Raw genomic sequence first — 21077 nt, forward strand, 5'->3', positions numbered from 1 at the left:
GTCACGTGGCGTAAGCTGAGAGGCAGCGGCTAAAAAAAGAAAGGAGCCGCTCGCTAGCAGTCACACACCGAGCTCGTCGCCACGTCGGACGCATGGGTGAGAACTGTTCTGTTTTTGTGTGTTCCCTTTTTTTAGAGCCTTAGAACAAGCAAAATTTTATGCGTTTTGTCCTAAAGACGTTTGAAAGACTTGTCTTCGCCATCTCGGCACAACATGGCAAACACGCCGGAATTGGACGATTATTCGGCATACGCTAGCCTGACCGACGAGGAGCTGCTCCAGCTCGCTGTAGAGCGCAGTCTGGCGGAGGCCTGCCTCCGGCCCCTCGCGCGGGCTCCTGACCCCAAGGTCGACAAAAGTCAACAAGTTGAGCAAGGCCCCGCCCACTACAGCTCGCCCAACCCACCTGCACCAAAGCCTCCTGACCTGTAGGTACCCACGCAAAAACACGCACTCATTAAAACAGATAGATAGAATTGCAAGAGTTCTGAATTTGGGTGATTTCGACGGCAATACGCGTCCATTTCATTTGGACTGGGAGGGGCTGGCGGTAGGGTTTTCAACAGTCCTTGGGCGGGACTGTTGGCAACCGTATCTGGCGGTGATCTTTGGAACAAGTACCAGAATGATGCCTTACTAGTACCTGTGCTAGTATGTCATCATAGGGAGTACTAAAAAATAATGACGCTGCAAAGTAAGAGATCGTTTCCAACCGCTGGTCAACCTACCCAAGATGGCCACCAGTTACGCAAGCCGACATCTGGATGCGGTCTGCAAAATGCGGGCGTGTCTGGGAATGGGGGGCGTCTAGGAATGCGGAGGTCGCGGGTCATGCGTCACCAGCGCGTGGTCTATAGATAAACTTATTCATAACCATAACCCCAACCACGATCCGTCAGCGCTAGCTAGCGGAGGCTAATTAGCTAATGATTTTTAAGCAAAAGAACAGAAACGTCCCCCAATTCCAGACCGTTTGTTTTCTGAAATTTCCAGGTTCGCGGTGAATCAGTAACAGGCACACTTTTGCTCAATAGACGATGTTTATTGATTAGAAAATGCAGAATAATTAAGATTTATTGATTACAGTCACACAAAAGCAAGCAAACAGATATTAAAAACAAGCAAACAAATGGTAACGTGATGCTAGATCTGAGTTTGTCAATCTCAGAATCCCTGCGTTACGTTACAGCACAACTAGTTGTCTCTTAGAAATGAAAATCGCTTACCGTGACAAACAAGTGGGAAGCCAACAACACTCTTAATCCGTACTTAATCCACCAGCGGACTTCGCGGGCCGCCCGGAAATGTCCGGTTTTGTAAGGACGCACCCCTCAGGAGCAGAAGTTCGAAAAGAGTTTCCGGGCGACCAGTGAAGTCCGCTGGTGGATTAAGTACGGATCGCCCAGCTTTTGTCCTTTTGACGCTTTGCTGGAGTGTTGTTGGCTTCCCACTCGTTTGTCACGGTAAGCGATTTTCATTTCTAAGGGACAACTAGTTGTGCTGTAACGTAACGCGGGGATTCTGAGATTGACAAAGTCAAATCTAGCATCACGTTACCATTTGTTTGCTAGTTTTTGATAAGTTTGCTTGCCTTTGTGGGATTGTAATCAATAAATCTAATTTATTCTGCATTTTCTAATCAATAAACATTGTCTATTGAGCAAAAGTGTGCCTGTTACTGATTAACCGCGAACCTGGAAATTTCGGAAAACACCGTTTCACGAGCCGCAGATGGATAGATGGATACGATTACAAATTGAAGTGGCGGGGCGAGGCGTCCGACGGGTCGCTCGGAAGAGTCCGCCCGCCTCTAATCGGCCACCCGCCCGCCGTGTGAGTTGCAGAGGGACTTTCGAAGGCACCGTCAGCCGCTTCACCACAGGCGCCGGGATGAAGATGTTGGCTTATCGCAAATTGGACGGCACCTTGGTCCACGTGGTGCCGGAACCTGAGGAGTACGTCTACTCCTCCGCCTTAACCTTTGCGCCATCGCGAGGTCAGGGTCGCATCACGTGCGCGTCGGTTTGCTGTGTCGCCTAGGGAGGAGGAGCCCATATTCCGAGCGATCCGGGCGGGCGACACGGTACGTTTGAAGGCGCTGATCACGGCCTCCGGAGGAAACCCGATGCTGCCCGCCAAGCCCGGCTGGCTCGCCATTCATCAGGCGGCGTGGCTGAACCGGGAGGCCTGCCTCAGAGTCCTCCTGACGGGTAAGTCCACAGTCGACGAGAGGAGCGCATCCGAAAGTTCCAATGCTGAAATCGCACAGCCCAGCCGGGGATGGTGAACGAGCGCAGCGAGCGCGGCGAGACCCCGCTGCTGGTGGCCGTCAGCGGAGAGCACTCGGGCTGTGCCGGACTCCTGTTGGAAAACGGCGCCGACCCCAACGTGGCCGACCGAGAGCACGAGACGCCTCTGTACAAAGGTAGCGAAGGCCGATCAGAGCCACGTCCCGCTCACGGCTGAGTCGCCCGCCGGTGCGCCGTCTTCCCCCGCAGCTTGCGAGAAGGACAACCCAGCGCTGGTGGCGCTCCTGCTCAATCACGGCGCGGCGGTGGACGCGAAGTGCTTCCAGGGTTGGACGGCCCTGCACGAGGCGGCGTGCCGCGACAACGTGGAGATCTGCCAGATGCTCCTGAAGGCCGGGGGAAAGCACAGCCCCAGGGACAACTACGGCATCACGCCCTTGTTCACCGCCGCGCAGGGCGGACGGCTGGCTTCTCTTCGCCTCCTGGTCAAACACGGTAAGCGGTTGCCACGACCTCCAGAGAAGGGTCTGTCTGCGGCCCACCAGACAGGGTGTTGTCCTCGCGTGGCAGTGTTGTTTTTGGCAGCCCTTTATAATTTTCGTCCTAGTGTTTTGGACGACAACACTTATTGGTCTTAGTCATATTTTAGTCCTCTCAAAATGTGTTTGTTTTCGTCTAGTTTTTGTTGACTAAAACGCAAGACTAATTTTGTCTAGTTTTAGTCGACGTTCAATAACAATGTTTTCATCTGTGAAATGAAAAAAAATTATTAAACCCACCAGGACGCCACGAACTGTATGTAGAAAAAGTTGTCAGAGTTTAAGAGGACGCTCGCTGTTAGCATTAGCCTAACTCTAACGTGAATGCTATGTTAACGCGACGAGTTACATTCAGTGTGTGATGATCACTTAGCACAGAGTTTAAGAGGACGTGCACCATTAGCAATAGCCTGATGCTAACACGAACGTAAACGCTAAGCTAACGCACTAGTTACGTGTAGTGTGTGAAGATCACTCAGCTCAGAGAGTTTAAGAGGACACTCGCCGTTAGCAATAGCCTGATGCTAACATGAATGTTATGCTAACGCTACGAGTAACATTCAGAGTCTGATGATCACTCAGCACAGAGAGTTTAAGAGGACGCTCGCCGTTAGCAATAGCCTGATGGTAACGTGAATGCTATGCTAACGCTATGAGTTATATTTAGTGTGTGATGATCACTCAGCACAAAGAATTTAAGAGGACGCTCGCTGTTAGCATTAGCCTGACGCTAACGTGAATGCTATGGTAACGCTACTAGTTACATTCAGTGTGTGATGATCACTCAGCACAGAGAGTTTAAGACATAGGTGTCCAAACCTCTCCTCAAGGGCCGCTGTGGGTCCTGGTTTTTGTTCCTACCAATCGAGCACAGAGAGTTTAACCAATGAAGTTTGTGCTAAAACAAGCAGCACCTGACTGCAATCAACTGATTAAACTTGTGAGACACCAGATTGGTGAAAGGTTGTCCTCATGATGGGTTTGAACAAAAACCCGCACCCACTGCGGCCCTATGTGGAAAGGTTTGGACACCACTGGTTTAAGAGGACGCTCGCCATTAGCAATAGCCTGATGCTAACGTGAATGCTATGCTATCGCTACGAGTTACATTGAGTGTGTGATGATCACTCAGCACAGACCTTTCAAGGCTCAAGCAACATTGCATATTCTCTCTTCTTGCAAAGAAAAGAAGACAAATCTTAGCGTGTGTATCTCAAAACAGGCAATGGGAAGACTGGAGAGGACACTAGCGGCACGTCACGTGAGTGACACAACCAGACACACATTGTGAACATGTGACAAAAACTATGGCGTATTTTTGTCTTGTTCCCGTCTCGCCAGACGAAAACTGGAATTCGTGTTATGTTTTAGCCTCCCAAGACACGTTTTTAGTTCGTTATCGTTTCGACATCGTCATGTGAAAATTGTTCGTTGATGAAATATTTTCGTTATACTCATCGTTGACGAAAACAACACTAACCCTAAACCCTAATCCTAACCCTGTCAGTAAACCGTAACCTAAATCGCGCCACGCCCTAACCTCAACAGCACCCCAATTGAAAGACACGTCCCTGCCCTAACCTTGACGGCACTCCATCTTGCAAGACACACCCTCGTACTGCGGGCCGCAGACAGGTACAATTGGATCCCTGCCGTCTCTCTGCTTTAGGTACGCTTTGACATCCTTTTGACCCCGCCACAGGCGCGGACATTAACAGCCAAGCTGAGGACGGAGCTGCGCCGCTTCACGAAGCGGCTAAAAACGGCCACGCCGACATCGTGGAGTTTCTCCTTTCCCAGAAAGCGGACGCCAACATCGCGGGAAAAGCGGGACTGTTGCCGCTTCACATCGCCGCACGTAAAGGAAGCGAAACGTAAGCGCCGATGTGACGGTCCGCGCAGAACGGGCGGAGGTGTCCAAACTTTGCTGTCCAGACAATCAAATGGTAGTTTAACATTACTTGGGAAAGGAAGAGGCAACAACTGCACTTGCTTAACGCTAATGCTAAATTTGTTTCAAGTTCTTTGAAGGAGATCAGAGTGTCAAAACTAAAACTATCACATCAGATTAGGGTTACAGATACAGCGCTAAAATGGATCTGGATCAGAGTACCAAGAAAAACCAATATCTTTGCAATATGTACTCTTCGAGAATAGAGAAAAATACTACGAGTGCAATGTTAGCTTTCAATTGGCTGCTAAGAAACCGCGGTTTGGACATCCCCAGCATCGTGTCCATGTTGATCCCGGCCACCTCCAAGGCCAGAGTCCGGCGCACCGGCATCAGCCCGCTGCACGTGGCCGCCGAGCACAACCGCGACGAAGTCCTGGAGCTCCTGATCCGGGCCGGTTTCGACGTCAACGCCCGGCTGTCCGAAGAGCGCTCCCGACTGTACGAGGACCGGCGCGGCACGGCGCTTTACCTGGCCGTGGACAACTACAACGTGGACAACGTACGCTCTTTGCTGGAAGCCGGCGCCGATCCCAACCTGGACGTCTTCGGGCCGCTGCTGGTGGCGGCGAGGCAAGGATGCGCGGAGAACGTGGCGCTGCTGGTGGAGCACGGCGCCGACGTCAACGCCCGTATAGCCACCCGCCCCACTGACTTCCCCGCTGTCTTTTTGTTCACCATGAAGTATCTCCCCATGTTCAAGTACCTGCTGGACAACGGCGGCGACGCGCTCTCCTGCTTCCGTTGCGCGTACGGGAGCGGGCCCCACCCGCCGCTCCAAACCGGGAGGTCACACCCGGGTCACCTGGGCTACCCTGAAACGCGGCGGCCGCTTGGTGGCGGCGGTGCGCGAAGCGTTCAGGTGAGTCCTGCGCCAAAACTTTAGAAGTGGGATGTCAGCCAGATTTTGCCACCAAAATTTGACAAATAGGGAGGGGCTAAGAACGTTCACTGGTCCCTCCCATGCAATCCAAATGGATGCATGGCAGCCAGTGAGTTAAGAACATAAGTGGGTAGTAACACGTTACACACGCTTGATCATTTTTTGAAAAAAATCAGCCATACTTTTTACTTTTACTTGAGTATATTTGTGAAGAAACACTACTCTTATTCCGCTACTTTGGACTACACTAGTCGTTACATTTTTCCTGTTTATTCTATATATTAGATGCCAATAGTAGCATTACCAGTTTCACCAATGAGATGTCGCAACAATAATCACATGACTATTATACTAATCAGACTCAAGCTTGCCGTTCTATGATCACGCCGGCCTGTTCAATCACACAGTGTCTGTAAAGCACCATAAAAAAGAAAAATTTGACATAGAGTGCTGCCCTCAAAATGATTTCAAAGAGCAGATTTTAACCTCTCTCCTTGTTTTTCTTTGGCACCGATTGACCACAGAAAACCGGGGATGTGATCCTTTTAAATTCCTAATATGAAATTTGAAGGAACAATTCACTACTCAACAATTCAAACTAGGAAGTATTTTCTCTGCTGGAGGACACCCATGCTAATTGGACGAATTATGCTACAGTTCTACTGATTTTGTTGTTGTTGTATTTCTATGACTTAATGTGATTATGTAATAGGTAATTATGTCTGTATAATGATAGATAACTTTTGTGCTGAGAGAAAAAAAAAATCAAACCTCGTAAGCAGTTACTGACAATGTTACTCATGACTTAATTTTCACCAAGTACTTTTGTAGTTTTTGGATTACTTTTACTTTAGTAATATTATTTTGAAGTAACGCTAGTCTTACTGGACTACATTTTTCTCTGGTTAAAAAGGAGTGACCCGAAAGTGAGAGACATATTTTCCACGCAGTTACAAAGTATTTCTCCTTTCTCGGGGCAGTTCTGCGAGGTGATCTCGGCCCCCAGCATCAGCCGCTGGGCGGGGCCCATCTTGGACGTGCTGCTGGACTACGTGGGTCACGTGAAGCTCTGCTCGCGACTGGTGGAACACTTGGACAGTTACGACGACTGGAGCGTTATCAAAGAAAAAGCCGGTGAGTGCTCCTATTTGAAATTTTTACTATCTATTCATGTTTGAAAACATGCTTTTAAAAAAAGATCTTTAAATATTTTTGATTAAAAAAAAAACAGTAAATATTGTTTTTATTTATTTTTCTATTTTAAAATAACACTAAATATGATTTTCTAAAAAAAAAAAATTTAACTTATTTTTTAAGGTCAAAATAAAAGAATTAAAAAAAAAACAACAATAAACTATTATTTCAATTTTTAACTATTAATTTTTTAGATTAAAAAAATCAAAAAGGGGGAAAATAGTAAATACCATTTTTTACTTATTTTTAAACTTGAATTAGAAAACTCTGTTTTAAAATCAAAATAGGAAAAATACTTTTAATATTTTAAAAATATATTTTTAAAAATATGTTATTAAATTTACTATTATTTGAGTAACAACCAAAAGGAAAAGTATTCCCTTTGTTATTGTTCTTTTAAAAATGTTGAATTTTTTATTTTATTAAAATCAATGAAAAATCCATCAAATATTCCATAATGTAATATTCGATGAGTTGACTTATAGGAGGAAAATGTACATACATAAAAGCGTTAGAAGGCATAGAAAAGTGGAAAATAGAATTTCAAAATCGTGACCACAAACCCAACTTTTTGGGAAACAAAAGTGTTTTTATATGTCAATGCGACGACCAAACTAGGAAATACCACTTAGGACAGTGGTTCTTAACCTCGCCAAAGGTACCGAACCCCACAGGTTTCACAGGTGCATTCACCGAACCCTTCAGAATTTCACGATAAAGCCATTTTTTTCTTTACAAATTCAAAATCTAGCAAGCTAACATCCAAGTGAATTCCTTTCTTCCAGATTTCTAATTTACTACAAATAATTTTGCCTTTTGCCGTTGTTTTCACATTGGTAAAATAAATAAAACTCATTTCATTTGACACTGTTCCTTTTCTTTTCATGTCTAGATTCTCATATTATTGTTGCACTCTTGCATCACAAAATACCGTAATTTTTGGAGAATAAACCGCTACTTTTTCCCTTCATTTTGAATCCTATGACTTATAGTCCAGTGCGGCTTATTTGTTGATTTATTTGTGTTAATAGGTAACACTTTATTTGACAGCGGCGTCATAAGACTGTCACAATTATGACATGACACCATCATAGGCATTACTGAATGCTTATGACAGATGTCATTAAGTGACAACCGGCAAATTATGTCACGAACTCCATTTATTTCCAGCTTGGATCTTTTACATCCATTTAAAAGTGAGATAATTTGCCAATTAACACTAAATGACATCTGTTATAGGCATTCATTAATGCTCATGACAGTGTCATGTCATAATTATGACAGTCGTATGGCGCCACTGTCGTATAAAGTGTTACTAAATACCATAACTAGCAATTAATGAAACAACTGGAACAGTAACTGAAGCAATACAGTGGAGCAAATAAGTATTTAGTCATCCACTAATTGTGCTAGTTCTCACTTGAAAATATTGTAATTGTCAACATGGGTAAACCTCAACCATGAGAGACAGAATGTGGGGAAAAAAAAAAACAGAAAATCACATTGTTTGATTTTTAAAGAATTTATTTGCAACTCATGGTGGAAAATAAGTATTTGGTCAATACCAAAAGTTCATTTCAATACTTTGTTATGTACCCTTTGTTGACAATAACGGAGGCCAAACGTTTTCTGTAACTCTTCACAAGCTTTTCACACACTGTTGCTGGTATTTTGGCCCATTCTTCCATGCAGATCTCCTCTAAGAGCAGTGATGTTTTGGGGCTGTCGTTGGGCAACACGGACTTTCAACTCCCTCCGCAGATTTTCTATGGGGTCGAGACCTGGAGACTGGCTACGCCACTTCAGGACCTTGAAATGCTTCTTACGAAGCCACTCCTTTGTTGTCCCGGCTGTGTGTTTGGGATCATTGTCATGCTGAAAGACCCAGCCACGTCTCATCTTCAATGCCCTTGCTGACGGAAGGAGATTTTCGCTTAAAATCTCACGATACATCGCCCCATTCATTCTTTCCTTTACACAGATCAGTCGTCCTTGTCCCTTTGCAGAAAAACAGCCCCAAAGCATGATGTTTCCACCCCCATGCTTCACAGTGAGTATGGTGTTCTTCGGTTGCAATTCAGTATTCTTTCTCCTCCAAACACGAGAACCTGTGTTTCTACCAAAAATTTATATTTTGGTTTCATCTGACCATAACACATTCTCCCAGTCCTCTTCTGGATCATCCAAATGCTCTCTAGCGAACCGAAGACAGGCCCGGATGTGTACTTTCTTAGCAGGGGGACACGTCTGGCCGTGCAGGATTTGAGTCCCTGGCGGCGCATTGTATTACTGATAGTAGCCTTTGTTGCTGTGGTCTCAGGTCATTCACTGGGTCCCCCCGTGTGGTTCAGGGATTTTTGTTATCATTTTGACACCAAGGGGTGAGGAGGGAGTTGAAAGTCCGTGTTGCCCAACGAGAGCCCCAAAACATCACCGCTCTGGAGGAGATCTGCATGGAGGAATGGGCCAAAATACCAGCAACAGTGTGTGATAAGCTTGTGAAGAGTTACAGAAAACGTTCGGCCTCCGTTATTGCCAACAAAGAGTACATAACAAAGTATTGAGATGAACTTTTGGTATGACCAAATACTTATTTTCCACCATGATTTGCAAATAAATTCTTTATAAATCAAACAATGTGATTTTCTGGGTTTTTTCCCCACATTCTGTCTCTCATGGTTGAGGTTTACCCATGTTGACAATTACAGGCCTCTTATATTTTCAAATGGGAGAACTTGCACAAATAGTGGTTGACTAAATACTTGTTTGCCCCACTGTATATGAAAGTCTAATGTTTATCAGCACATTACAGAAAATAATGAACGTTATCACAATATTCTAGTATGTTGTAAACATGGTGTAATCTGCGATTATCAGAATCTTGTTTTGACTTTTGGCTTCTCCGTTTTCTATTTCTACGCAGCTCTGCCGAGGCGGCTGCTGCAGCTGTGCCGCGTGCGCGTGGTGCAGCTGGCGGGCCGGCACCGCTTGAAGAGCTTGCCGCTTCCCGGAACGCTCATCCGATTCCTGCTGCACCGGGAAGCTTCCGTCACCTTGTGAACGCACGCGACGCAAAACAGGCTTTAGTCAACGTGTTTGCGGCCCAAAAACTAACTTGCAAAACGCCGTGTGTTTAGCGAGTCGATCGGGCGCCGGCCCGACTCCTCGTATTCGGGACTCCTAGGTCCCGGTACGCCGCCCTCCGGTCCAGATCCGGAGGAATTAGGAGTGCGTGAGAGGAACGTCCTCCAAATTGGAATGGCCTTTTCGCAAGCTTGTGACGGAACTGGCCTCTGAGTGGGACAAAACATAGCTACTGTGTTCAAGAAGGGTCAGTTTAGCGCTCAAAGAGTTACGGCTAGCCTCGGCCACAGCAGTCACCAACTTTGAATGTAAAAATTTGACTCAAGGAATGAGTAAATACAACGTAGATGACCTTCAAATTTAAGTCGAAAAAGAAGAATCGAGTCAGATTTCATCGCACCGCAAAGTCCAGGGAATTCTTTTCTTTTCATGGAACTTTATTGGGCTAAAGCAGGGTTTCAGCCAGCGCTTTATAAACCTGGAAGACCTCCCGCTAATCTTTTTTTACATGGCTAATAAGAGTGCTACAAAAGAAAGTATCCATATTTTAACCAGCCCTTGCAAGAGGGTTGAAAGTGCAACGGTGACATCTTGTGGTTGATACGTAAACAAACCTGTCCTTGCTCTCTGCTATTGCACTGAATTGCATTGTATTTTTGTTTTCAAGACTTTTTGTAAGACTGTTTAAGTATTGTTAACTCATTGGCAGCCAATAAAGGTCCCATTCAACCCTCCCGCTTCAAACGATTTGGACATCTCGCAGCGTCAACAGCAGCTGATGAGTTAAAAAAATAAAATTCATTTAAATTGGTGCGCTCTCCTTACTATGAGTTTATCACTTGTGGACGCCTGACAGACGTGCCGACCCTTCAAGTCCAAATGGATTGGACATCTATTGCTGTCCAGGGCAAATGTAAAAGTCCGGGCGGGTCAGTCGTCGCCCTCCAGTCCTCGGACGCCCTCCTTCCACACGGCGGCGTGGCGTCCCGCTCGGGGCAGGTGAGGCGCGAAGACCACCTCCAGCCTCCGGAGGGCGCTGTCGCGGCCGCCCCGGCTCACCGTCCGACCCAGGCGTCGCAACATCAGCCGAACAGTCACTTGGTTGGCCCAGGCCAAGCCCAGCGCCGGGCACACGTCGGACCAAGAAGGACTGAAAGACAGAGGGAAGGGAGACGAGCAAAGCTCTAAACTTTTTCGACCAATCGTGAACCTCGTTAACTTTCGAAATTAGTTTATTATTAGTCGATGCCAAATCCACGTCAAACGGATTGGACGTCTAACGCTGTTTACGGCAGACAAAGAGTGAATGGAAGATTCTTTGACATTGTTAAAAATAATCGGTTGAGGAAGTTAGATGTCCATGCGCTGACTTTGATGGGAATGTGGCCTCTGGGCGGCCATATTGGTAGGGTCAATAAAAGCTGTTTTCAGGCTGCCGTCAATTGAAACGAGTTTTCAGACGTCCAGGAAGGCGGTAGCAAATGCACATTGGTTCATTCTGTGCCAAATCTCCCACTAAAACTGGTTTGGACATCTAGTGTTGTCCATACCAAAAAGTAAATGGCAGATGTTTTAACATTGCCAAAATAATCGGCTGCGAAAGTTAGTTGAGAATTTGTATGTCAATGAGTTGAATTTGATGGGAATGTGGCCTCAGGACGGCCATATTGGTGGGGGCAATGAAAGCTTTTTTCAGGCTTCTGCTGTCAATTAAAACAAGTTTATTACTTGTAAAGGTCTTGGAGAGTGGCAGCGAATTGGTTCATTTGCTGCCAACACTCCCACTTCTAATAGATTGGACGTCTAGCGCCGTCAATGGCAAAAAGTAAATTGCAGATGCTTTTACATTTCTAAAACTAATCGAGTGAGATAGTTAGTTGTGAATTTAAATGTCAATACGTTGACTTTGATGGGAATGAGGCCTCAGGGCGGCCATATTGGTCAGGGCAATGAAAGCTCTTTTCATGCTTCTGCCAACAACTAAAACAAATCTATTACTTGTAAACGTCCTGGTAGGTGGCAACGATTTGGTTCGTTTGCTGCCAACCCTCCCTCTTCAAATGAATTGGACATCTAGCGCAATGTTGTTTTTGGCAGCCCTTTTAATTTTCGTCTTAGTCTTTTAGATGAAAATACTTAATGGTTTTAGTCATATTTTTGTCATTTCTAAATGTGTTCGTCTTCGCACGTCACATGAGTGACACACTACGATGTGTGCTAACTACACATACGATATGAAAATGTCACACATTGGAACTTATGACGGAAACTATGGCCAATTTTCACCTCATTCTTGTCTGGTCAGACAAAAACTGGCATTCGTCTCGTTATGTTTTAGTCTCCCAAGACACGTTTTTTAGCTTGTCATTAGAGGTGTGTTAAATTTCCGATTCTTAGATTATTCGCGATTCGGCCGTGGAAGATTCGAGAACGATTCACAAACATCCAAATTCCGATTATTGAAATATGCCAAGTAAAGCGGAAGTACAACACACTCAGCGCGCCGCGCGGTCTTCACGACGCAATGAGGAACGGAGCAAGAGTAGCTAAACATCATGCTTCTCATTACCCGGCCCCTCGGGTAATGCCAATGCTCAACTCACGGCTCTAGCTCAACTCATGCCACGAGATAAAAAAACCCAACAACATATCTGACTGCTGCCGACAGCTGCTACAAAGTACGTCCATATAATTTTACGGTAGATGTATAGGACTAGATGCAATATAAACTCGGTGGCGTTAGCAGCATATCTACAGAAAGCTAGATGCGGGCGTTAGTAAACGTCCGCCATCTTAAAACAGTAAACTTCCCTGCAAGGCTGTTGTAGCGAACCTTCCAAGCGAACCTAATTAACTTTTTTATCTAAAACACTCCTAAATCGGTAAAATATTGACTTGAATCTATCTTTAAAATAGTTTTAAAACTTTCACATGTCAAAAGTAGACAAAAGGGAAATTATGGAATAACGGGAGCAATTTTAACAACTTTAACGGTTGATTCTCAACATTAAATTAATTGAATGTAGTTTAAAGCTGCTGATACAGAATGGGAATTTGAGTATTGTTTTTAACTGTTAACTTGATACTGAAATAGTCGTTTATTTAACCCTTTTTTTTTAGTTTTTGTAACTAATGTACAAAACATTAAAAGCAGCTAATAGCGCGGGGGGGGGGGTCATCAATAATCGATTTATAATCGAATCGTAGCCTCTGAATCGTAATTGAATCGTTAGGTGCCCAAAGATTCCCACCTCTAGTGGCAGTTAGTGTTCGTTTGCTGCCAACCCTCCCACTTCAAATGAATTGGACATCTAGCGCAATGTTGCTTTTGGCAGCCCTTTTAATTTTCGTCTTAGTCTTTTAGACGAAAATACTTATTGGTCTTAGTCATATTTTTGTCATTTCTAAATGTGTTCGTCTTCGCACGTCACATGAGTGACACACTACGATGCGTGCTAACTACACATACGATATGAAAATGTCACACATTGTGAACCTATGACGGAAAATATGGCCAATTTTCACCTCATTCTCGTCTGGTCAGACAAAAACTGGCATTCGTCTCGTTATGTTTTAGTCTCCCAAGACACGTTTTTTAGCTTGTCATCGTCATTAAAAAAATGTGTTTGTCGACAAAATATTTTCGTTATCGTTGATGAAAACACTGTTGTAGCGCCGTCAATGGCAGACGATACGTAAAAGTGACTTTACCCCGAATATTCTTGGGAGCCGCTGAAGATGTCGGTCACCTGCAACACACACATTCATAACTTTAGGTGTCAAACTGGTGTCCTTTTGTGTGGCCCGCCAAAGTTAAGTGCAAAGACTATCACTCCAATCAAATATTTGTCATACTCACTGAAAGAATATATCTGGGTTTTGGATTGAAAAATGCACGTTACCTGGTTGATGCAGAGCACGGCAGGATTATATTGCTGACAAAGGTGGCGCAGGGTGGCCGAGAGCGCCATCAGCTCCTTGCTCCTCTCCTGCCAATCGGCCGGCCCCAACTCAGAGCGGAAGAGCGACGCCACCGAGTCGATGGCCACGAAGCGGACCAAGCCGCGGGCCAGCAAGAGCGCCACGCGTCGCCTCAGGCACTGCTGCAGCGACGCCTGAGGACGCGTGACCTTTAGACCGTCGTCAAGATCCGGAACGGGAATTGGCGCTCACCAGATCGGGGGCGTGCTCCACGTAAACGCGGTCGCCGAAGCCCGGGCCGGACGTCACGTCCGCGGGGAGGTCGGGGCGAAGCCGCGGCTGTTCGCCGATCAGCTGCCGCAGACGTTTGCCTGGAAATGCGTCCTCTGTGCACACGAAGACGGCGCCTACGCACGAACAGATGTTAGCCAGGTGGCCGGCCGGTTTAAACGGGAATCCGTCAACCCACCTGAGTCCAGACCCCCGTGGCGGGCCGGGTACTGCACCGAGAGGCAGAGCTGCAGAGCCAGCTGGGTCTTCCCCACGCCGCTCTCTCCGGACAGCTCGGTCACGGCCCCTACGGGAAGACCGCCCCTCATCAGCCTGTCCAACAGGGGGCAGCCCAAGCTAAGGGTCACGCCGGTCTCCTCCGCCTTCAAAACTGTACGCAAAAACCCAACGCTCGCTCAGGTTAGCTGCTAGCCAAGCCTGGCATCAAATCCAGTATCGCACTGACACCGATTTTTTGTGCTATCAGCCCATTCAGATAATGTACTGAAGGAATCTGAGCTCTTAGCCAGTTTGCCGGAATCACGCCAGCCGACCGCCAGACACGCACTGACACAGCTCCAGCGACCATGGCCGGCGAGACTCCAAAAACCCGGCCAAAAGGCCAAACTCCACACGTTCACCTTAGTCTTAACTCCTTGTACTGAGTCAATTTTGAAAGCTGGAAAAATGCTTCGAAGCGAAAGTTGACAATTATTGAGTTAATTATCGAGAGTTGATTGAATATTTGCTTGTGCTCATATATACTTAATACATATTCTTTTAATTGATATAACCAGTAAATGATTATTGCTTGCTATAATAGGTTGTAGTATAATGTTATAAAGGGTTAAAGAGGGTCGGGGTGACAACTGCCTTGCTTCATGGCCACAACATTGCGTAACTAGACCTTCTGGGACATCTTCAGCATCTTACGTCTAGACTTTCGAGGACATCTTCCATTCGAGGACATCTTCGATGGCCGCAGCGTTGCATAACTGAAGTGTCTGGGTCATTCTGACCACTTTATCTAAATGCCCTTGCTTACACACGTGTATTTAGTTAGTTCCGCCTACATGCTCACACATAGCCAATCAAAATCACATGGGTGTCTCCAGCTTGCTTTCCCCCTCCCTTTAGGGCGGCACCTTTCTGTGTTAGGACAAGCCCCTAATAAAAGAAAGAGTAAGGAGTTTAGTTTAAGATCAATTTTGGTGACTAAACAGCGTAATCTAGCATTTCACTGTCTAGTCCCTCCTTGCTCTCCTTGGCCAAGAAAACTGAGTGTCTTTTCTCCTTATTTTTGGGTAATTTTACAAATGTCTACCTAAGGATCTACTTTTGAACTTGACCACAATGTATTCAGGTCAACAGCGACCAAACAGCACAGAGGGACCCAGGCGAGGATTCAGGGTCACCATATCACAAGTCAACAAAAGGTTCCTGACAAAAATGACGACGATTAGTTAAACATTCAGTCTTTTGAAGGCTCTTGCAGGCCGGGCCATGGGCAGGAAGAAGGGTGTGTTTGGGATTATTGTCCGTTTGTGGATTGGACAGGAGGATTCGGGAGCTCCTGTTCTCAGGGCAACGAGAGTTGTGGATTTTTCCACCTCAGCGTCAAAGGGGCACTTGGAGTGTTGTCAGTCATGTTATCAGTTGGATATCAGACGTTCTCCGGTGTTCCTTGTGTTGGGACAGGGCATCCCGCCATTTGTTCTGGACTGTCCGGGAGAACTGATTGCGAGAGTTGGTGGTGCAGACGTGGGCTTGTCAGCGTCAGTCTTGCTCAGTCAGTTGCATGACGCACATGTTGGGCTTCCGTGATAAGAAGGCGTCATGTATCTCTTATGCCCTATATTCTGCTTGTTTTCCTTAAACTATGGTATAATTGCTATTTATTTTGTATTGGATGCATTAGAGTAATACAAACAGTTAAACAGTAAATACGAGAAACGATACTATTCCCTGATTGATTATATTAAGTGTGTTAGAATAATGCAAACAGCATTCGCTGCCACCCTCCCGCTTCAAAGGGATTGGGTGTCTACTAGTTATAAACCCCTTGTGGTGGGAAGGTGCATCTTAATCGACCAGAGGAAGAACGAATTTGAATTTTTTAACTCACTTACTGCCATTGACGGCGCTAGACGTCCAATCCAGTTGAAGTGGCAATGCTAATGAACGTGCAAAACAAGTGAAAAGTGACCTGGCAGCGGGCGGCGGGGCCGGCAGTGCAGGGCGGCGGCCGTCAGGAGGTGCCGCACATCGCCGGCCGACAAGGAAGTCAACCTCTGCAGGTCCGGAGCTGACACGCGCAAGACGTCTCGCACCGAACGAATGCCAGCTGCGTCAATAAAGAGCAGAGAAATTTGACACTTTGTTGTAATTCCTCAGCTACACACTGATCTGTTTGAATTGGGAGGGGTTAGCAGCTGACACAAATCACCACCAGAGGGCGCTTTTTCCATGATGCTTTGATTCATTTAAACATTTTGAAAAGCAAAATTGCAAAATTGATGAAGAAATTTAAAAACATAAATATTCTGATATTTATCGAACTCCTCAGACTAGCAGCCTGACCAAACTCCATTGAGAAATGATACCAATACATTAGAGCTGAAACGAATAGTTGAGTAACTCGAGTTTAAAATTTGATCAGAGTAATTTTATTTGCCTCGAGGAATCGTTTAATTTTGCCAGCTCTAAGCATCACATTTTGCCAGGACTACTTTTAATGCGCGACAACGCACTGACGTCACGTCTGTAGAGGATGATGCAATAAAACCTGATTGCAGCCGACAGCCGCTACAAACTATGCCAACGTTTAACTTTAAAATGACAGCCTTTATGAAAATTCTGATTGGCAATGAATAATTATTATAATACTATTATATATAGTACTACAGTATACTATAATATTAATGCTAGGTATTTTTAGAATTGTTTTGAATCAAGTTGGAAAGGTGAAGTCAGTGTTCTGAATCTGTTTACATTCCATTCTTTTGCACAAGTTAATTCTATCAGCATTTGAACTCATTGTTTATTTGTGATTTATTATTTTTATTTATCTGTTTTTTGTACTTTAATAAAGAATTTAAGTGTTCCAAAATGTTTTTGTGAATTGATAAGTGTCAACAAAAATTTCATTGCTAAATTAGTTAAAAAATTGTTTTTAAATTATAAGATTAGTCGACTAATCGTAAAAATAGTTGGCTGACTAATCGGGAGAAAATTAGTCGTTTGGGACAGCCCTACTGGGAATCTTTGGACAACTAACAATTCGATTACGATTCAGAGGCTCCGATTCGATTATAAAACGATTATTGATGCACCCCCCTCCTTTTTTTTTTTTTTTTTTTAAAATGTTTTGTACATTAGTTCCAAAATTGTTCAAAAATCCTCTCAGGCTAAACCAAACTACTATTTCAGTATTAAGTTAACATATAACAGTAAACAAATATACAAAAATAATAGTAAATTAAAAAAACTCCAGTCCCCATTCTGAATCAGCAGCTTTAAACTACATTCAATTAATTTATGCTGTGAATCAACTGTTACAATTGTTAAAATTGCTCCCGTTATTCCATAATTTCCCTTCTGTCTACTTTTGTCAAAGTTTTAAAACTATTTCATACTTTAAAGATAGATTCAGGACAAGATTCTGCCGATTTAGAAGTATTTTAGATTAAAAAGTTAATTAGGTTCGCTACAACAGAGCCTTCTAGAGAGGTTTACTGCTTTAAGATGGTGGCTGTTTACTTACGCCGGAAAGTCTCTCATTTCGCATCTCTGTTCAATAATACATGTTCTAACACCGACGTCGTCTGTCATTTTGCATCTAGTTCTACATATATATGATATCTACTGTAGCCGTATGTTTGTAGCAACTAGCAACTGGGCGTTGTTTGTAGCGGCTGTCGGCCGTAGTCGGGTATGATTGTTTTTTTTATCTAGCGGCATGAGTTGAACATGATATTTACTCTCGGTCCGTTCCTCATTGCGTCCCAATGACCGCGCTGACTGTGTTTTACTTCCGCTTTACCTGGTATAATTCGATAATCGGAATTTGGATTTTTGTGAATCGTTCTCGAATCTTCCACGCCCGAATCACGAATAATCTAAACATCGGAAATTTCGCACGCCTCAACATAGGACCATCATAACTGTGACACGACACTGCCGTGCGCATTAATAAATGCTTATGACAGATATCATTTTGTGTCATCCGGCAAATTATCATACTTCGAATGGATGTAAAAAAGCCGAGCTGGACATAAATGGGAGTTAGTGACAAAATTTGCCAGATGACACTTAATGACATCTGGCATATGCATTCATTAATGCCCATGATAGTGTCATGTCATAATTATGACGGTCTTATGGCAGTGTTATGACGCCGGTGTCAAAAAGTTTGACCAATTAACCCAATAAATCAACAAATAGGCCGCACAGGACAATAAACCGGAGCATTCAAAATGAGGGAAAAAAAGTACCGGCTTATAGACCCTACTCTCCGACGTCACAGAATGACCTGTCGCTGTATCCGGCCGCCATATTGTCCGTCTCTGTTTAACCCTATTCTCAATGGTTTCAATTAGTCGTTCAGTTTATAGAGCAATTCATGGAAGCCCCGGTGCTTTCAGACGCTGTAAACTCATTGGATGCGTTGCATAAAAGGCGTTATGTGGAAAAGCTTCAGTCTATCCATTTGCCAGATCCATATTTGATGCCTAAATCGATATTTTTCGACCCGCTGTCTTCACCCTCTCTGCCTGACATCTGCTACCCTGATATCTACAGCGATGTTTTCCACAGAAACTCAGCCTATTCTCACGAAACTTTGAAAAACTTTTAAGAGCAGCACTCTACGCAACATTAACCTGTGTGATTTCTAAAATGGCGACAATCAAAAAAAAAAAAAAAAAAGTTGACTGCGATGGCCAACGCTTCAAGGATAGGTGGATATTGGACTATTTCTTCAATAAAACACGCAACAACTGTGTCTGCCTCATTTGCAAAGAGACGGTCGCTGTTTTCGAAGAGTTCGATGTGACGCGATAATACGCAGCGAGAAATTATAGCAACTTGAAGCTAGTTTAATTTCACAGCAGCAGTATTTCGCAAGAGCCCGAGTGTCGAAAGAGAACGCCACAAAGACGAGACTGTTGAAATTATGAATTAAAAAAAATAATAAAGCAAATGTGACACACAGAAGGGCTTGCTAAAATTTGTTTAAATATATTGTTCGATGTAAATCAGCCAAGGTAGCTCCCTGCATTTTTACCACACCAAATCTGGCCCCCTTTGCAAAAAGTTTGGACACCCCTGTTTAACTGATGATCCGTAGACGAGGCCAGCTTCTTTCACTTGGTACCAGCCAAATATTATTCAAAATGTAATGATGGTGGAAGAAATAAGCATCTTGAATTTGAAACTGTATGTTGTCGGCGATTAGCCCCGCAATGATCTTAATTATGGTTGTCAGCCCAAAACCCTCTAAATATATATTAAATGCATCTTACCAGATATAAAATGACTACTACATAATCCGTGGTAATCGTTTGGAGCCCAGTTTTCTCGTCGAATTGCGGCAGTCCATCTCGCTCTCCTCTCCGGGTCTCTCGGAATACGGTAGAACTTCAAGTTTCTCCGTCTATCTTCTCTGTTATTGCAACCGACCGCCACACACGCCTTCACCATTTTGATTATTAATGTTAACGAGCAGAAAAACACGCCATAATAGGAGGAATTTACGTCGCGGTAATGCGTCAAAACGACGAGTAGACGGACAATATGGCAAGGAGGCGTGGTTGTGACGTCATGTGAGTAGGGTCTATAGTCCGAAAATTACAGTAAATCGATTTTTGCGCTTAGGGTCCCCAATGACCGTGAAAAACGAGGGATCACTGTAAGATAATAGCCGTTCGAAAAGTATGAATGTTATTGAGTTTCCTTAGTTTGAGGAATGTAACAGTTATGATGTTCACAACGTAAAAATTGCGATTAAATAAAGCAATTTTGGTTCACCTATCACTGTCAATGGCAGTCAATGAGTTAATAACAACAAACTTGTGATTTAGTTCATTAATTTATCCTGTTTTGGTAGTTGTCATGTTTTCGTCATAATGTGTTTTCGCTAGCCTTGCTTTCCATCCCTGCTACGATTGTTGTTTTAATGTGAGCACCTTTGTTGAGGGCGCCGATGATCCTCGGGTGAAGGTCTAGCTGCCGCAAAGAGAACATCTCGTCCAACTTCACAAATCGCTGATGCTTTTTGCAGCTCTTCCACAATCTCAAATTTGTCGGCTCTCGCCAATTTGCCCGCGCGACGACTTCGTCATCAGTCTGCGCCAGTTGGAACGTTCCATTTGGGTCTACGAGTTGTGTCGCGGGAAACCGTTCGGATTAAACTTCGTTTACCAGCGATATTTCATTATCATAATAATTTCATAGTTTGACGAAAAGTTCAGGCGAACTGCAAAGTGGCGACTTGTTGTTTCCTTTTCAAACGCCATGAAGGCGGGGAGCTATTGCGTCATCTAAAGGCGACTCAGGAAGGCCAAAACAGCGAAACATTTATCGCCTTTCTCTTTCACAAGTCAATAAATATTCAGTAAGGAAATGAAAATCGTCGCCTCGTGAAATTTTTTTTTATGCCTGGAATGATGAAGAAGCACACGCGAGAAGTTTCCTGAACGACAAAATCGACTCTTGTTATTGTTTTACCTTTGTGAGTCTTCCTTTTCTTTGTTGGAGTCTTAATAAGACAGGAATATTATTAATATTAACTTCTTAAACTCATATGACACTTGAGGTGTTCATGGCTGTGTGGAGGAACCATGTTTGTATCACATAGTTACGTCCGCAGCAAATGTCTTAGCACTTTAGCTCAGTGTGGAAGGTGTCGTATTTTATGAGCGTTAGAACCAAGGTTCGAATCCATCAGATAAGTCAGAGTTTACTTCTTGTATCAGTCGTTTTAGTTG

The 21077-nt window shown here is 44.4% G+C and overlaps 3 protein-coding genes across 4 annotated transcripts in view; 2 read left to right on the forward strand and 1 right to left on the reverse strand.

The window, feature by feature from the left end:
* On the forward strand, window positions 1-10757 carry LOC130907824 (ankyrin repeat and SOCS box protein 2-like). Its single transcript, XM_057823297.1, has 10 exons — window positions 1-96; window positions 177-428; window positions 1845-1955; window positions 2041-2210; window positions 2270-2425; window positions 2499-2744; window positions 4491-4662; window positions 5016-5601; window positions 6603-6756; window positions 9740-10757. Exons 2-10 carry the CDS (start codon window positions 214-216, stop codon window positions 9874-9876), a joined length of 1947 nt encoding a protein of 648 aa, XP_057679280.1. The 5' UTR covers window positions 1-96; window positions 177-213; the 3' UTR covers window positions 9877-10757.
* Window positions 9818-20633, reverse strand: xrcc3 (X-ray repair complementing defective repair in Chinese hamster cells 3). 2 transcript variants are annotated; one of them, XM_057823298.1, is made up of 7 exons: window positions 20277-20633; window positions 16298-16435; window positions 14291-14482; window positions 14074-14228; window positions 13803-14015; window positions 13612-13649; window positions 9818-11050 (listed from the first exon to the last, which is right to left on the reverse strand). In XM_057823298.1, the coding sequence occupies exons 1-7, from the start codon at window positions 20332-20334 to the stop codon at window positions 10831-10833; spliced, it is 1014 nt and encodes a 337-aa protein (XP_057679281.1). In that variant the 5' UTR covers window positions 20335-20633; the 3' UTR covers window positions 9818-10830. The 2 variants fall into 2 exon arrangements, with proteins under 2 accessions (XP_057679281.1, XP_057679282.1); XM_057823299.1 differs by lacking the exon at window positions 16298-16435.
* brf1b (BRF1 RNA polymerase III transcription initiation factor subunit b) overlaps window positions 20491-21077 on the forward strand; it is a 25966-nt gene continuing 25379 nt past the window's right edge. The window contains exon 1 of the mRNA XM_057823295.1: window positions 20491-20821. The gene's annotated coding sequence lies outside the window, so the exon portion shown is untranslated. The remainder of the gene's footprint in view (window positions 20822-21077) is intronic.

This window comes from Corythoichthys intestinalis, chromosome 19 (assembly GCF_030265065.1).
Source record: "Corythoichthys intestinalis isolate RoL2023-P3 chromosome 19, ASM3026506v1, whole genome shotgun sequence".
In the NCBI taxonomy this organism is placed as follows: Eukaryota; Metazoa; Chordata; class Actinopteri; order Syngnathiformes; family Syngnathidae; genus Corythoichthys; species Corythoichthys intestinalis.

What these genes read in the sequence shown, in the direction of transcription:
- LOC130907824 (XM_057823297.1), top strand. Translation starts at nt 214, where the DNA reads ATGGCAAACACGCCGGAATTGGACGATTATTCGGCATACGCTAGCCTG. An exon ending in GCACCAAAGCCTCCTGACCT is followed by an intron (nt 429 to 1,844) that starts GTAGGTACCCAC and finishes TGTGAGTTGCAG; the next exon opens with AGGGACTTTCGAAGGCACCG. An exon ending in GCGGTGCGCGAAGCGTTCAG is followed by an intron (nt 5,602 to 6,602) that starts GTGAGTCCTGCG and finishes TTCTCGGGGCAG; the next exon opens with TTCTGCGAGGTGATCTCGGC.
- xrcc3 (XM_057823298.1), bottom strand. Translation starts at nt 20,334, where the DNA reads ATGTTCTCTTTGCGGCAGCTAGACCTTCACCCGAGGATCATCGGCGCC. An exon ending in GCCCCGCCGCCCGCTGCCAG is followed by an intron (nt 14,483 to 16,297) that starts GTCACTTTTCAC and finishes TTTTGCGTACAG; the next exon opens with TTTTGAAGGCGGAGGAGACC. An exon ending in TGGAGCACGCCCCCGATCTG is followed by an intron (nt 14,016 to 14,073) that starts GTGAGCGCCAAT and finishes ACGCGTCCTCAG; the next exon opens with GCGTCGCTGCAGCAGTGCCT.